The 16,610-nt window shown below is 44.1% G+C and overlaps 1 protein-coding gene across 1 annotated transcript; it reads left to right on the forward strand.

Annotated features, from left to right (window-relative positions):
• Window positions 1–6,595: 6,595 nt before the first annotated feature.
• LOC120849198 (acetylcholinesterase-1) lies at window positions 6,596–11,320 on the forward strand. Its single transcript, XM_040221368.3, has 3 exons — window positions 6,596–8,181; window positions 8,791–8,940; window positions 11,296–11,320. The coding sequence occupies exons 1-3, from the start codon at window positions 6,596–6,598 to the stop codon at window positions 11,318–11,320; spliced, it is 1,761 nt and encodes a 586-aa protein (XP_040077302.2).
• Window positions 11,321–16,610: the final 5,290 nt, after the last annotated feature.

Genomic DNA, 16,610 nt, shown 5'->3' on the forward strand with positions numbered 1-16,610 from the left:
GCTGTAGGCTTATGTATTACTGGCTTTGTCTTTGTGGTATACGGCAGGCTGTATTAAATATATTGCAGGTCCCAGCAACAAAAATTGCAAGCCGCTCTCTTCAAGCCGCGTGGAGTGCTCTCTGAGGTGAGCAATGATTTCTGGTAGTCCTTGGTACATGCCCTTTTGGGGGTTTGAGTAATACTGACCTTGTCCTTGTTATTTTCTGGTATATGGCAAGCTGCATTAACTTTCTTGCAGTTCCCATCTACACCAAGCGAGTTGACCCACCCTCAGACCGCAAGCCGCTGTCTTCAAGCCGCACAAAGTGTTCTGTGAGGTGAGCAATCATTTCTGGCGGTCTTTGGTGCATGCCATGCTGGGGGTTTATGGAATACTGACCTTGTCTTTGTTATTTTCTGGTATATGTCAAGCTGCATTAACTTTCTTCCAGGTTCCAGCTGCACCAAGCGGGTTGACCCACCGTCAGACCGCAAGCCGATGTCTTCAAGCCGCACAAAGTGTTCTATGAGGTGAGCAATCAGTTCTGGCTGTCTTTGGTGCATGCCATGCTGGGGGTTTATGTAATACTGGCCTTGTCTTTGTTACCCTATTGAAAATTCCATCAAGGTACGTAATTTGGGACACTGACTGCCAGTCAGCAGCCTTGGTGGAACGTGATGGACCATCAGATGACGTCTGACTGCCACTGCCAAGGGAATTTCATCAACAAGGACAGCATTTATATAAAAGTAAAGCTATACGCACTCATAAATATCGCCAAATGCCTCGATAAAACAAAATGTTCGAGAAAAAAAAATGCAGGACAAGCGCGCTTCGAACCCGCGACCACTTGCGCACATACCGGGCACCCTAACCGCTATGCTATGCCACCGCTTTGGAAACACTATTTGACTATTCGTTTTATACGAGATGCTTCGGCTGCAAATGCAGTTAAGCCGTCTGCATGTTATGCAAAGCACTCGTACATCACTCGCCGTACTTCAGTTCTACTCACCTGCCATGTAGAGTACTTTCGCGTCGTAGAACGATCCTTTTGTTCGCGCGTCACCGGCCCCGTAGACCTGGTACACCTTGTCGTCTTCAACTGCACCGCTAAAGTCCCTTACATCGTCGGAACTCACAACAGGCTGGGTCTTATCGAGTAGAAATTCTACTAAAACATAATACAGTGTAGAGCCCGGGCAGGATCGACACGTTGGAGCAAGCGGGCAAACAAAACGAGTCGAGAGCGATCGTTCATGAAAGCTCGGCGAAGCCTCTATGGGCGAAGCGAAGTGTCGTGTTCGGCGCTTCGGCGGGCTTCTGATCAAGGTTGTCGGTCGGTTGCGTGTCATATCTCTAACGTCAGTGATTTTATGGGCTCACGTCCCGAAATCGTTTTCTCGTACATAGATTACTTTTCGTATTCATAGATTTGACGAAATAGTGGTATCCGAACAAACTTTACGTCCTTCGACCGTACGTCTGTCTGCACGTCAAAGCTTTTTGACGTACATTCAGAGACAATCGATGTACAGTCAGAATCGCCACCAAGACATCCTGATGGCATTTCGCGGCGGCCGACTGCCACCAGGAAACCATCAGAAAGCCGACAAGCGGCGTCTGACTGGAGTTTGACTGTCGGTCGGAGTAACTTGTTCGCCAATCAGACATGCTTGAGGTACAGTCAGGCACAGTCAGCGGTCCACTAGAAAACATTGACTGCCAAACAGGGTTACATTGATGGATTTTTCCTTCGGGTACTTTCTGCTATATGGCAAGCTGCATTAACTTTCTTGCAGGTCCCAGCTGCACCAAGCGGTTAGACCCACCGTCAAAGACCGCGAGCCGCTCTCTTCAAGCCGCACAGAGTGTTCTGAGGTGAGCAATCATTTCTGGCGGTCCTTGGTACATACCAGAGATGTGCAGTACTTCAAACACAAGTATTTGGAATACATATTTCAAATACTTTGTGTATTTTGCATCGGTATTTAATTACGAATTGGATAATGTATTTGACGCGTGTATTTAAATACTGAAACGTGGGTATTTCAAATACTATTGTAATTAAATGCAATTTTGTGGGCGAAAATACTGCCCTCAAATTTATTGACACTGTCCAGAGCAGGAAGAAAACGACGTTCTGCACCGAATGCAGTGTCTCTAATGAAGTACAAGCGTTTAGTGACTTCGTGATTACGGTGCTAGTCCAGGGCAAGAATATTGACAAAATCGACGATCACAGGCAGACTGGCTAAATAAGTGCCTGTGACAACTTGTGATGCTTTCCAGCCTGATTTCCATCCATATTTTTGCCTCGAACATTCTAAATACGGGGGTCGTCCAGATTTTTGTAACTGGTGCGAGTTGCAACGATAAAAAAATTCTCTATCTAGTGCTGCGCGTCTTGGTCGTCTCGGTTCTTTGTTGGTCTATACCAAAATGTAATCGACAAAAAAAAAAAAGCTGCTGCTTGAAGCTCTAGTTTTTTCACCTATTACGTCCAAGTTGATTACATTTTTTTGTGATTATATTTCTATAGCGTTACTAGAGCCTCGCACACTAACTCCCGAGTGTGCGATGCAAAATTAAAATGAGATACCCAGAAACCCGTTGCAGGTGCCCTGAAGTCGCTGACGCAAATTTTGAGGAATGTATTTGGAAAAGTATTGGAAGGAGACCAAATACATTTGGTTGTATTTGTATCTTGTACTTAAATGCTGTTTTGGAAATGTAATTAGATTTGTAATTAAATACATTTTTGACGAAGTATTCTGTATTTGTATTTCGGTACATATTTGCATTTATTTTGCCCATCCCTGGTACATACCATGCTGAGGGTTTATGTAAAACTGGCCTTTTACATAAACATGTATATACATGTATACAAAGCTGCCTATTATGATTCGAATGAAATTTAAAAAAAAAACCGGCACGAGTTACTTAAATGATTCCCTCACTGTGTGTTTCTGGGGCTTGGAGGACATTAGATAAGGCGATCACCGTTGCAGTATGTTAATCAAAACTAATGAACAAACATTTTTTAATAATGTTTCAATTAATTGTTTTATGGGATATGTTTAACTTCTAGCTTCAAAGGCAGTGAATATTAAATACTAACAGAATTTCTGTACAGCAAAAAGGTTCAAGATATGGAATGCTAAAAATTTGTCTTTTTTGTCAGCCGATTCGAAAATTGCGCACTCGGGGAAGACCTTAAGATGTTTTGCGGACGTGGTTGCTTCGGACGCACCTTTACTATCTTAGAAGTATGACGCGGATGCATCTACCAAGGACACACTGTCGAGATGGTGACGATGTGCCCAGTACGACTATGTCACTCTTCCACCCACCATTAACGGCACAAATTCTTGAGCTCCTGAGCGCGGTTTTTGCATCCGACATTAAAATACAAAAGTTGGACAACGAATATGTCGAAGCCGCTTGGCATTTTGTGAATTGTTTAAGTCGGGATAGCCTTTAATATTGGCTGGCTTTTAACACTGCTGTTGCAGCATGGCCCATAAAACCATTAGTTGCAAAGCTAACAAATTTTCGTCAATTAGTCAACGTACTGTGACCTTTATCCTCTTTACTAATGTCCACAGAGTCCCACGAACGCGCAATGAAGAAGACATTCCCATACCTCTCGCTGCCTTTTTTGAAAATTCTGTTAGCTTTGAAATAGAATGATGTGTATACATGTAAAACGACTTGTAGAATGTAATCATGCACATGATTGTGTTACAAAGCTTCGTTTTTAACCCAATTAAGCAGTGCATTTTTTATCGCAACCTTCTAAAAATAAGCAAAGCATCCAGTTTGGTATTTAAATTGTATTCTATTTCGGTAACAAATCAACGGACTACTACCTGGTTCGCCTTTGGCTTCATACTGAGAATAATAGGCATGTGCGAATCATGAATTTCGGGCTTAAAGTGGATAATGACTTGAGCTTATTAACTTTCCAGTTGAATATCACAGTGTCTGCACCTCTCTCCAAGCCTGTTACTTAGTGCCGTGACGCTAGCCTCAACCATGCTAACAGTGTTGGTATGACTTGTTTAGCTGTAGGCTACTTTGATTACTTTAGTACAAATGTTTTAAAAATGCAGTAATATGTCAGTGAAGGAGCATGACCATGCACGAATAGTAAATTTAGGTATGGTGCAAGAAAATAATTAATATCAGGGGCAGATAGTCATCCACTGAAATAAAGTTAGAAGTGAATAATTTTGATTACCAAACTGAATGCTCTCTTAAAATTCTCAAGGTTCTGCTTAAGCTGCGGAGTTGTAATCGAGGCAGCAAGCAAAGCTTGTCATTTATTTACGCTCATCTTAGGAGATTCAGCTTTCAAAGAAGAACATAAAAACAGAATGTTTTATTTTGTTAATATTTTCTGTTAGGACGTTATTAGGGAGTTTCAGAATAGCGCACGCTAAAGATTTGCGTAGGCAAAGAATAGCGTCGTCGCCACAACGCATGCTCCGAACGCAAACTACGTTTTGCGCTTTGCGTGCGCAATTTTAGCGTCCCCTATTTCTCGGAAGTAGCGTGCGTACGCAAAGAGTCTGCGCTTCTCCAAGGAGGATTCGTGATGAGCAGTTGGCTAAAGCCAAGACGAGCAGAGTTAAAAAAAAAAAAATGTCGGCTTCCAGCATTATTTTGGCGGCGTCGTGAATGCGACGTCGGCGGCATCCTCGCGACTGCAATTTTCAATACGGGACGACATTGTACTCGGTTTGGCAACTATCACCGGCAACTTGATGCTTGCGACGCGCGAACATTTCTCGGCGAAGGTACGATGTGCGAAGGTCAGTACACGAGACCTCTCTTGCCGAGGCGACGCAAGTGGACACGACCGGTCAACCGCTCGCGTCGCATTCTCATGTTTAAACAAATCAAAAATAATACTCTAGAGCGAAAAACTTGTTTTTTTTTTTTCTGAAGTTACAGCATTTCGTGTGTGAAATAAATATTGTGACCGTATCTTGGTGGCGTCGCAAGCGCGAGATGGTTGGGCTTTTGCGTAGCGACGGAGAAACGCTATTCTAAAACTCTCTCACGTCGCGTGCCCTAATACAAGCGCTAAATTTAGCGCTAGGGTGCGCTAAAATTGCGTTCGTTATTATGAAACTCCCTATTAATAATAGCCATTCCTAAAATATCTAACAAGTAAAAACTGGGATTATTTTTGAAAGTTTATTCATACTTTTTTTTAATGGTTGGTTTATAAATTGGATCTAGATTGTTCCCCCTCCTAGATAAAGTACTTAGTGTATAATTACTAGAATGGGCTAATTTCTAGCCTTTAGAATATACTAATATCATTAGGCTGCCTAGAATGAGTGTTCGGGCGTCGGGAAGGACTGATTATTCATAATCGATCTTCAAATACAGACAAGTAGAAAACGTTCCTTTCTCTTCCTCGTTTTGATTTTGACCGTCAAAATAAAATATATTCGGCAGCTACACACTGCCATTAAACTGTGTCTTCCATTGCCGATAACATCCGTGTCCTGTCGTTTCACTTGTCCCTATTCTTATGTGTTTCATTGTCTTCAAACTTTTCTTTTCACCTGGAAACTGCCCATAAATACAGAAATGATACATGAAAGGTTATACACTTCTTAAGAAACTCGCTTTGTAAGCATAGAAACTTAAACATACTCTGCTCTAGTTGGTTAGTATCTGTTGTAATGTAACCTTGCTATATATGTAGACGCTCGCGCAGATGTATTATCCTCTTGATTCTGGCCACCAAATGTAAACTTGATGCTCTTCTAAATTTGCAATGGGAATTATAACAAATGCCCCTAAAATATAAAATTCAGGATGTCATACTTAAATTAGAAATTGGTTTAGAGAAAATATTTGCATAAATTAAGGCAATTCGCAGACTCTTAACCTGCTTGAAGTAAGGGAATGAATGTGATAAAGTTATTCAGCAAAACTGCATTTTTTAGTCACACTCACTGGTGTCAAGCACACTTCTTTCGTTAAAAATAAAATATCACCAAAAAATAAGACAGGGACACGATGTAAACAGAAAACGAGCTTCCTTCGTTTGCTATATGGAAGTATCATCAGTTCACAAGGCAAATTACGACACCATCTCAGATCCACTTTCGCTTGTTTTTATACGCGCGATGAAGTTGGCTCAATCATTGCCTTAAAATCATCGTAATTGCTGAAATGACCCAAGAGATACCATAAACAACAGTGTGATTGGTGAAACCGTCAGTTGCTTATTGCTCTCGCCTGTGGGCCAGAAGGAAAAAAAAACATTTCGTAGGTGGGAAAATTTAGGCATTAATTACGAGGTAAAAACAACTGAACATAAACAGAATAAAGTAATTTAAAAAACGGCAACATAGTACTGACAAAGTCATACGTGGAGAAATGAAGTATAGGAAAGAAAAGCCACAACTACGAAAACAACTTGCGTGGAACGCCAAGGTCACAGCTGAGGCTATATAGCGGCGCGCGTAAGCGACGGTTCTTCAAATGTGCATCAAGGGACTTAAAAAACACGACTAGGGTATACCTTGCGAATTGGTTAACGAAAGTGAATCTGATAGCATTCGAGAAGGAATCCTACCAAGCCAACATGCCTTCTGCAGCTCTGTTTCGGACATTTTCGCTCGTTATTTGTGCGCGTCTGGTGATTTCTGCTTCCAACCCTTCGAGCGACACTCCGGTGGTGCACACGGACCATGGCCCCATCCTGGGCAGAAAATTGACTCTCCCCGCAAGACACGTGGACGCATTCTACGGCATTCCGTTCGCAGAGCCGCCAGTCGGGAAACTTCGCTTTCAAAAACCGGTGCCGGCGAAACCTTGGAAAGGAATCTACAATGCCACCGAGAAACCCAAGCCTTGTTGGCAGTACGACGTGCCTTACTCTACGATCACCCTCAACTACCTCAATGCCTCCATATCATCTGAAGACTGCCTTTTCTTAAACGTCTGGAGGCCATCGTCCGTGTGTTCACAATCTGGTGAATGTGACACGAAGCTTCCCGTCGTCGTTTATATTTATGGCGGCGGGTTCCAAATCGGTGACTCGTCTCTTTTTTTATCTGACCCAGCCAATTTCGTTTCGCTCTCGGACGTTATTTACGTAACCATGAACCACCGCATGGGTGTCCTGGGATTTTTGGCATCGGGAAGAAAAGAACTGCCTGGCAATCTTGGTCTATGGGATCAAAATCTCGCTTTGAAGTGGGTTCGAGATAACATTGGGCAATTCGGCGGAAATCCCAATCATATCACGCTCAGCGGATTCAGCTCTGGAGCCATCTCTGCTGGTCTTCATGCCATCTCGCCTCATAGTCAGAAGCTATTTTCTCGTCTCATTCTTCAAAGTTCGACACCGTTGTCGTTAGCTGTAGGTCTCACAGCCGCTGGCGCAGGAAAATTTTTGAATGTCGCCGGGGCCCTAGATTGTTTCACCGGCGAAAAAGACTGGTCTAATAACTTTAATAAAATCGTCACCTGTTTACAGAAACCCGACGCGGAGACAATTTACCGAACACTCAAGAAAGGGGATCCAATCAACCAGTTCTTTAGTCCGGTTTATGGTGACGAATTTCTGCCAGACGATATTAGATCAAAAGAGATATGGAAATCCCTTAGCACCAAGGAAATTCTTTTGGGATCGACTTCCGACGAAGGATCGTACTTCTTAGATTTCCTGAAATCTCAGGTACCACAACTCACGCAGGTTTTGAGTATTGACTATCGACTCGCGGGAACTGTCGCCATTTCAACCTTGTTAGATGCCCCTTTCGCCAGAGCGAAACAAATCGTGCACGCTTATTTTGGAGACGACTCGGTTGAGCACGACGAAACATCTCTGAACAGTATCCTAGAGGACATCTTTGGCGACGTTGTTGTTGACTGCCCCACCATTCTCTTCGGCGAAGTTGCGGCCGAGCTTGGAATTAAGGCCTACAGATACATCTTTGCGCATCGGCCGTCCTACAGCATTTGGCCAAAGTCCTTCGGACCTACCCACAATGACGACTTGGCGTTCACGCTTGGATACTTACCGTTTATAAACGACACCAGCAGGTTCACCCCTCCCCTTGGAGAAGGCGTCAGAAAGATATTGAGGGGTATTCGTTACACACAAGACGAGCTGGATTTCATGAAGGAACTGATTGGAACTTGGACCTCATTCATTGAGACTGGGTAAGCTCGCTTATATTTATTTTCCTTTTTTAGCTTGATCTCTCGTGTTCAGAATTACGTACAATGTCAGCGATGTAGGCTGGAATGCACGAGCGACGACAAGGCAATTTAGACCACGCGGTCGAGAGTGCGTGGAGCGAAGCGTCAGAGCAGCGGTGGCTGCGTTTAAATTTGTGGGCACCCCTTGAAAACGATTCCTCTCCACGATGCGCAAGATATATCGTGCGCGTCGCGGCGCATCTGCTCTGCAGCTGCTCTACCCACCATCATGCACACGGCGGAAGGTGGGGTTGTATCGCGCCCAAGGATTGCGTCCACAAATTTAAACACCGCCCCTGCCGCTCTGACGCTTCGCTCACTGCCTGCTAGACCGCGTGTTCTCTGCTGCCTTCTTGTCGCTCATGCCTTCCAGTTCATATCGGCGGTCACTGTACTTAGTCTGCAGCATTTTGTCCCATATGTGAACTTCTTAGAGCTTGCGCTGGGTACCATTTAATACAGCCTATGCGTGCATATATTTTAAATAAAGTAGTGTTACACTGGTGTTAAAACAAAATATACGGCTTTTGATCTGGCATTATTAAAAGGAATATTTATATGATTTCTCAGGAAGCCATCAATCCCATCATCCACGACTGAATGGCCAAGGTTCAGCGCCAGCAATCCCGAGTGCATATACCTCCGGCCACATAATTACACCAGAGCTTTGACGCCACGGCGTGATATCTGCGAGCTCTGGAGACCACTTCTACTGAGAGAGTAAGTAAGGCCGTATTCTAAACTTATTGGGAGGTGTTCATACTTCAGGAAATTCTAAGCACATATAATGTGCAGCCACTGACGGAAGAACGACTTAAATTAAAGGCAAATGAAATTGTTTAGGTTTTTTTACCAATATTGAACTAACAAGTCTGTGTCCCAAACAAGACATTTGCGGTGACCTTTCATTATTATTACGAATTCGCATTGATTGTTTCTTATCTAGTTTTATTATTACTGCCTATGTTAGTTATGCCATCTTAGCTAGTTTCATAACCCATATAGAATGCTATACAGGGTGTTTCACAAAGAGTGAACAAATTTGATATTGCGAAAACTACGCGTCGCAACAAAAAAAAAAGGCTTGTGTCGTTTTGGTCCTCGGCCAGGAGCCTATTTAGCAACATTATTAAAGTCCGGTATAATTGGATGGCTAATTATCCTTGCGTAATTAACTTTTAGAGCGCAGCTCTTAGGGGCCCGTTTCCAGCCTGAGCGGCGTCGCCGTTGGCGTCGGCGTCGCCGTCGGCGTCGCCGTCGCCGTCGGCGTCGGCGTCGGCGTCGGCGTAACCGCGCCCCTCCCTCTCCTCCTCCTCCCTCTCCTTCTCCCCCTCCTCCTCCCCTCCTCCTCCTCCCCCTTCTCCTCCTCCCCTCCTCCTCCCCCCTCTTCCTCCTCCCCCTCCTCCTCCTCCCCCTCCTTCTCCTCCTCCTCCCCTCATTGTCCGGCTTGAGCGGCGAGGAGGAAAGCAGTACGAAGGTGGAGGAGGGGGGGAGGAGAGACGAGGAGGCGGAGGCGAGGGGAGGGGAGGAGCTTGAAGGACGAGGAGGTGGTAAAGGAGAGGGAGGGGGAGCAGGAGGGGAGGAGGACTAGCAGGCATGATCACGAGGGAGGAGGAGGAATATATCCTCCACTCCTCCTCCTCAAGAGCTGCGCTCCAATTCGGCGTTACAGGAAGTTGTAAACGGCTTTCACTTTTTTATTATTGTGTTTAAGGGCATTGTTTCAATTAGAAAATTGCTCAGAATCATCGAAAAACACTAAATCAACAAATTGCAAAACGGTAGAAGGCAGGCACAGCGTTTTACGGCTGTCTGAAAAACCGCACAAATTCGACGGGATTTTAAGTTTCGGTTTACAATCGGAGCGCATTTCGGCCCCGATGGCACGGCGCCCCGTGGAGAAATAGCGCAACCAGCCTCTGCTGCGTTGCGCGAGGACTGCGCAGCAAAAGTTGGTTGCACCATTTCTCCGCGGGGCGTGGTGCCGTAGGGGCCGAGATGCGCTCCGATTGCAAACCGAAACTTAAAAGACCCGTCGAATATATGTGTTTTTTCAGAAAGCCGTAAAAAGCTGCGTGTGCCTTCTATTCTTCTGCAATTTGTTGATTTAGTGTTTTTCGATGATTCTGAGCAATTTTCTGATTGAAACCACGTCCTTAAACACATTAATAAAAAGTTAATTGCACGAAAATAACTAACAATCCAATTATACCGGACTTCAATAATTTTCCTAGATGGGTCCCTGACCAAGGACCAAAACGACAGAAGCATTTTTTTGTTGCGACGCGTAGTTTTCGCAATATCGAATTTGTCCACCTTTCGCGAAACACCCTGTATGACGAGATCACAGAGCGGACATCAACCTCTCAGGATCTATAAACACTCTTCTGTGGGTCATAATTGAGGCGATTTCGCTGTTCATAAGCACACAACACAAACTGATGATGATGACGATGATGATATTGATAGAAATTTTTACAGAACGACAGGACGCACGCGTTTTCCATTACTTTCTTTTTTGTGTCTTTTCTGCCATAAATAGTTTGTTGATGACACGCACAGCTTTTTAAAGAAGTGCTATCTCAATAGAGCCGCCATTTTTAATGTATTATCTTGTGAGTCAAATCTAATTATTGTTTAAAATAATTGAACATTAACTAATAACCTGAAAGCATGAAAAAGAGCCACGCAGGTAGACTCGCAAAAAGAGCCTCGACCTAGTAACAACTTCCACGTGTTAAAAAATAATTAGCATCCGAATTATTTTGTTGTTGTAAGACAATTCTTTTAGATGCAAACCGATTACTTCTAAGGTTTATCAGAACGGTTTAATGAATGTTATTTCTTGTTTTGCACGTGACATGAGCATATTGCAATACCAAGGTATGTTGAAAACTGCTGTTTTTACACTAATTTGTGTGTGTAAAATGCAGAAGAGAGCCGATGTAGTGCTCTAAAAAAACTCAGTCACGTAAAGTGCCTTCCTCAAACTGAGGCTCATATCGTAAGGGTTTTGAAAGCAGTTTGAAACCGTGACTTTTGGCTTAGATATATTTATTTTCATATTCTTTGCAGGTCAAGTCAGCAGAATGAGGAATAATCAGAATTGAAGACGACATCGAACAACAGGAAAGACAGATATCAAATAAAAGAAGAGCACTTCAGGCTGCTCGTTCTTCGTCACGTACGCTTAATCACGACCAGCGCAGCATTTTATAGTACTGCTTAGAAGCACCGACCATATGTTAAAATACAGTTATCATTAGAAAGCATGTCAGGTATCAGGTTACGTTCACGAATTTTGTTTTCAGTGTAGTAAAAATGATTAGATTGTCAAAGAAAATATTGTGCGTGATAAACAATCCCGAAGAAGTCATCAACATGGAAGCTTTTTGAGAGAAGAAGTCATTAGTGGGCATCAGGGACCATTTACGGGGCAGCTAGAATTGATGACTTTTTTGAGCGAGTGTCCAACGACCAACCAAAGTATACTTTTCGTTTTTTAGTGCGAGCACATATTGTAAGCATATAGACGCTTTACACACGCGCCAAATTACATTCGCCATTGCTGACCTCCTCTTGTTTTACCGAGGTGACCGAGCCATCAAAGACGGGCGTGGACGAGTCTGCAGAAAGACGAGTGATGGGGGGAAGGACACGGTAGAATCTAAAAGGGAAATGACCTGGCCTGCTATGTTAATGACGAAGGGAAGCGAACGGAATGAGAGGAAACAAAAACTGAAGGTCGGTTATGGCGGCGCCCATGCACAGCTGCTGCAAAGCGTCTGTACCCGGTCATGCTTTATCACGATGGTCTTGAAATGAGGTTGAACAGATTGTTCAGGTAGTGTTTAAATCGGAGTTATATTTCTAAAACGCGTAACGCCTAAGGGAAGCACTTAAAAACACAGAGGTCACCTTGTTGCAATAAAAAAAAAATTATAAAATTTTAATTTTTCAAAATGTGTTTGTGTTAGTCTCATCATAAATTTTAATCTTTAGACGAAACGTATACCTTGGCGATGTGTTCATACACAAACTTTTTCTTTCAAATTTCGCTTATCGATTCAATCAGCGGAATTTGAAAACGAAAAAGCAATCACGTCAAAGCGTGCATGTAATTTCTGAGAGAGAAAAAGAGAGTGAGTGGAAAAAAGAGCTGCACCAAAAACATTAATCCAGTGATTGTGACCTAAATTAATAGTCCCGGTTGGCTACTCTGCGCAGGGGAGGGAATACAAAAAGTAAAGGGGAGAAAAACGTGATGGGTATGGTAAAGACACAACACCTATAGCACCGGACGTAAAAATATAATAACCCGGCTTTTTGATGTGTGTTGCTATTGACCTCGGGTGGTTGCCTTCACACTGCTTCATACAGTTACATTGACGTGTAAAAGAAATTTCGCTAAATTAAGTGTACAGTGTTCATGTGAAGCTGTGACGCCACTTGGCGTCGTAACTTGACGTGACATTATGATGTCACATGGCATCATAACGTCACGTGACACTCAATGCCCGGTAAATTGAACCGACCAAACTTCCCGCTATATTTAACGAAGAAAGTTTCCCGGTGAATTCAGCGAAAAAAGCTGTGACGCAACGAGACACTGTGACGCCACAATAAAATGACACTGTGATTTCCCACTGAATTTAGTGAAGAAGTTTCTTTTCACAGCGTACACGAACCACGCACGTGATCGAATGTGAAGCCTCACCAACGACGGTTATCACACAGTAAAAGAAATTACGCAAAAACACACACACACACACGCACAAACACACACACACACACACACCACTGGGTTTACTAATGAAGTTTTCATAAGGTATATGCCCAGGCGTGTTTCCTTCAGGAAACACCGAAGGGCATTTCTGGCCTTGGCTTGTTTTTGTAGATAATTCCTTAAGGCGGGGAGTAAGGAAAAATTGGACGCTCGTCGTGTCGCGCCACGCCAATCTGGAAGGTTCCTCCTTTGTTGTCGGTAGGTCGTGCAGTCGCGCAATAAATGAGCAATTGTTTCGTATCATGCGCCGCCGAACACTGCGATGTTCTAGCTTTTCCGTTACGGTAAATACTGGGTACAGGCGACAACAAGTCCTGGTCGATGAATTACTTCTTCTTTTGCCCGCATGGAACGTCGCGTTATAATTTCGTAAAAGGGGATTGGCTCCAGTCCGAAGAGAGGCATCCACAAGAAAAGTGCCAGAGAACAGAAAAAAAAAAAGAGACAACCAAAGTGATGCTATAAACTGAACGGGTTCGGATGCGAAGCCTCACGAACGACGGCTATCTCGCAATGAAAGAAATAACACACACACACACACACAGAAACGCACACAATCACACACACACACACTGTGACAAAAAAAAAAAACTGAAATATATACACATTAAAAGCACGCAAATTTAAATTCAGTTTATAGTATTCCTTTGTCTCCATGCTTGTCCTCTTCTCTGGCGCTTTTAAGTCTGGAGCAATGTACCAACGGGCATATCGTTTTCATTCTACAGCACGGAGAGGACAGGGACTGTCATGTTATAACGCGCAATTAAGTTCGTCTGTTTTCTTAACCGGCAGCGATACTCCGCCAGCGATGTGCCGACGTGCAGGCGTTTCGGTGCGCAGACATTGCTCAGGAAAAGGCGTTCGATGTGGCCGTCTGCAGAAGCTATTCTTTTATGTGCTTTCTTGTAACCCGTGTCTTGTTGCCACGGCGAAGGATACCAAAATATACAAAGTTCATCGTCCGTCGTAACATGTAGCTTTTTGCTTTCGAAAGTAAACTTTATTAAGCAAATGTGCACTGCGCTTTTATAGTAAACAATTTCACAGAGGAATATCTAGAAAACACTTCTTTATGATCATAAGCAACACTAATAAAATATTAAACGAACCAAATATTGCCACTGACTGCCGATATTTCTCTTTTTTTTTTTTTTTTTGGAAATGAGGATCATATTCTGCAGTCGTATAACACGTAAAAGTATAACGCCTCGTATATTTGCTTTTTAGTGGTTCTTGTATTTGTATAAATGTAATATTTACTTTATATAAATTGTCAAGGCCAAACTGAACATTTAAAAATTGTCCTACTTTCCAGAGAACGCTTAACACGAAAACTTCACAAAACTTACTTTGTACGCTATTGTGCCAACGCACAAAACGCAAGTCCGGTGACAAAAAGAGAAAACAACTGGCAGATGCATTTTTTTTTAATTTTATTAGTTCTCGTTTTACAAATTTTAATCGCAGTTATACTTTATTCAGATAGGCCTCCGAATCTATCAATATGTCGGAACCGAAAATATATTTTAGTTATCGGTATTTTAGAAAGCAAAAAAAAAAAAAAAAAAAAAACTATTCTGAAAACTTTTTTTTTTTTTTTTCTAAAATAAGTTATTCTCCGCTGCTTGCTCTTTCTTTTCTCAAGCACACACTCAGAAAAGCTGATACAACCCTCACGAAAACTCCATTTTTAAACACTTCCCCTTCAGTCCAGGCCCACGGCCGGCTGGAGTGAATTGAAAAATGATACAGCTCTAGCCAAAAGTCACACAACACCTTCGTGTCGAAGCTCTTCGACCCACGAGAATGACGGATAACGTCATTGCTCCGTTTCCCATCAGAAAGATTTAGGGGATCGTTTTCGCACCTGAGATGTGGTACGATGAGACGTCCGGTACGAACTGCGGATATACTACCGCATAAAACTAGCGCATGCTCAGTGCGTACTCGAGGGTCATCGTACCGTATCGGATGGACGAAAACGGTTCCCTAAAACACTCTATTGAGTCGGACCGCAGCCAACGCTACAATTCAATGGAGCCAATGAAGCAGGACCAAAACTGCTTCGTCCTTGCGCGTTCGCTATCACCGGTTAAACCAATCACGCGAACAAAAAGAAAACGACCAATTCACTGTGCGTGATTGGAGCAGCCGGTCATTTGCACGGGGTGCAAGTTCGTCCGCCTCTTTTGCAGGGGTTGCGGTGATGTCAGAACGACGCCAAGCCCTGATTGGCTCTGAATGACGGATAGTGGGTAGACCTCAAGGCAGCTTGCCTTTGAGGTCTACCCACTAAACTTCAATCAGAGCTTGGCGCCGTTATGACGTCACCGCAAGCCCCGCCAAAGGAGCGGACGGTCTTGCGCTCCGCATAGCAAACGCACAAAGACATCGAGCGCCGTGACGATGTACTTTTGGAACTGGTCTATTGGTTTCGTCGGATCGTAGCGTTGGCTGTGGTTGGAGGTAGTGTGAAATGGGGTATAGTTTGGGAACAGTGTTAAACCAGAACGCATTTATGGGCTGATCTCACGCGATAAGCGTTACGTTGGAGTGTGGCGAAAGCGTTCTACATGGGGCGAGGCTACGTAAGGCTCACGAAGCTCCTGACAGGCCTATAAAGCGTCGATAATGGCAATACTTCGTAACACTTAATCGCACGTAATTATACTTATATGCCTAATTAATCGTACAAGTGATGACCAAGCGGCTTAGAAGGAATCTAAACAGGGGCTGTGCGATCCGCAGCCCGATACCTTTGCTCGACGCCACCAGGAGGAGGCTGAAGCGAGCGCCAGCAGCTCGACTAATGAACGACTCACGAGAGCCGGTTATATCTTAGGAAACCGCTTGTGCGCACAGCTGACACTCGAATGACGAAGTGTAACTCTCCAGATCATCTCACTACGTTACGGTATGGTGCCTGGAAGGCGGCTCCGACTGGTGCGTTTACCGCGTCTAAAAAAAAGGTCCTCGATTTCCATTTGATGACGTCATAGCAGCGGTGGTTGGTTGGGGCAAACACCTGTGTACTGCTGCAAAGTCGCCCTCCAGGTTGTCAGTCCACGGTGGCCTCGGCAGCCATGAGTGGAGTCGCTACACTCTCAACAAAAGTGTTGTCGTAGGGTACTACACTTGGGGTAGTCAGAAGCCGTCACAGATATCGCTACCCCCCCTTCGTTATACTAACAACCCCATGGGCAGTCACACGGCACGCAATCAGCAGGTGCTCACAGTGAGCACCCCCAAAAGCAACATGGCGGCTGGCAAGCGACAGTGGAGCAATACGAGTAAGGCCTAGCGAGCTGGACTGCTTTTTGCTAAAATACGATTCTCAAGTGCGTACGCCCGTTCGCTGCCTTCCGTGCGCACAAAGCACTCCGAAACGCGCCTCGAAGCGCCGGCACCGCACCTAATATGACTAGGGGCGACGATGTGAGATAGGCGGGCGGGCGGGCGGGCGCATTCGAGGGGGTTTGTTCGCGATTGCTTTCGCGAGGCCGGCTGCATTTACTTCGCGGCCAGAAAACATTCAAAGAAGGAAACAAAATAGCGACAAATGGAATGATGTATTTATTGAACAGAGCATCTGCTTGCTGTG

The sequence above is a fragment of the Ixodes scapularis genome, unplaced genomic scaffold (assembly GCF_016920785.2).
Source record: "Ixodes scapularis isolate PalLabHiFi unplaced genomic scaffold, ASM1692078v2 PGA_scaffold0__279_contigs__length_252992795, whole genome shotgun sequence".
Classification (NCBI taxonomy): Eukaryota; Metazoa; Arthropoda; class Arachnida; order Ixodida; family Ixodidae; genus Ixodes; species Ixodes scapularis.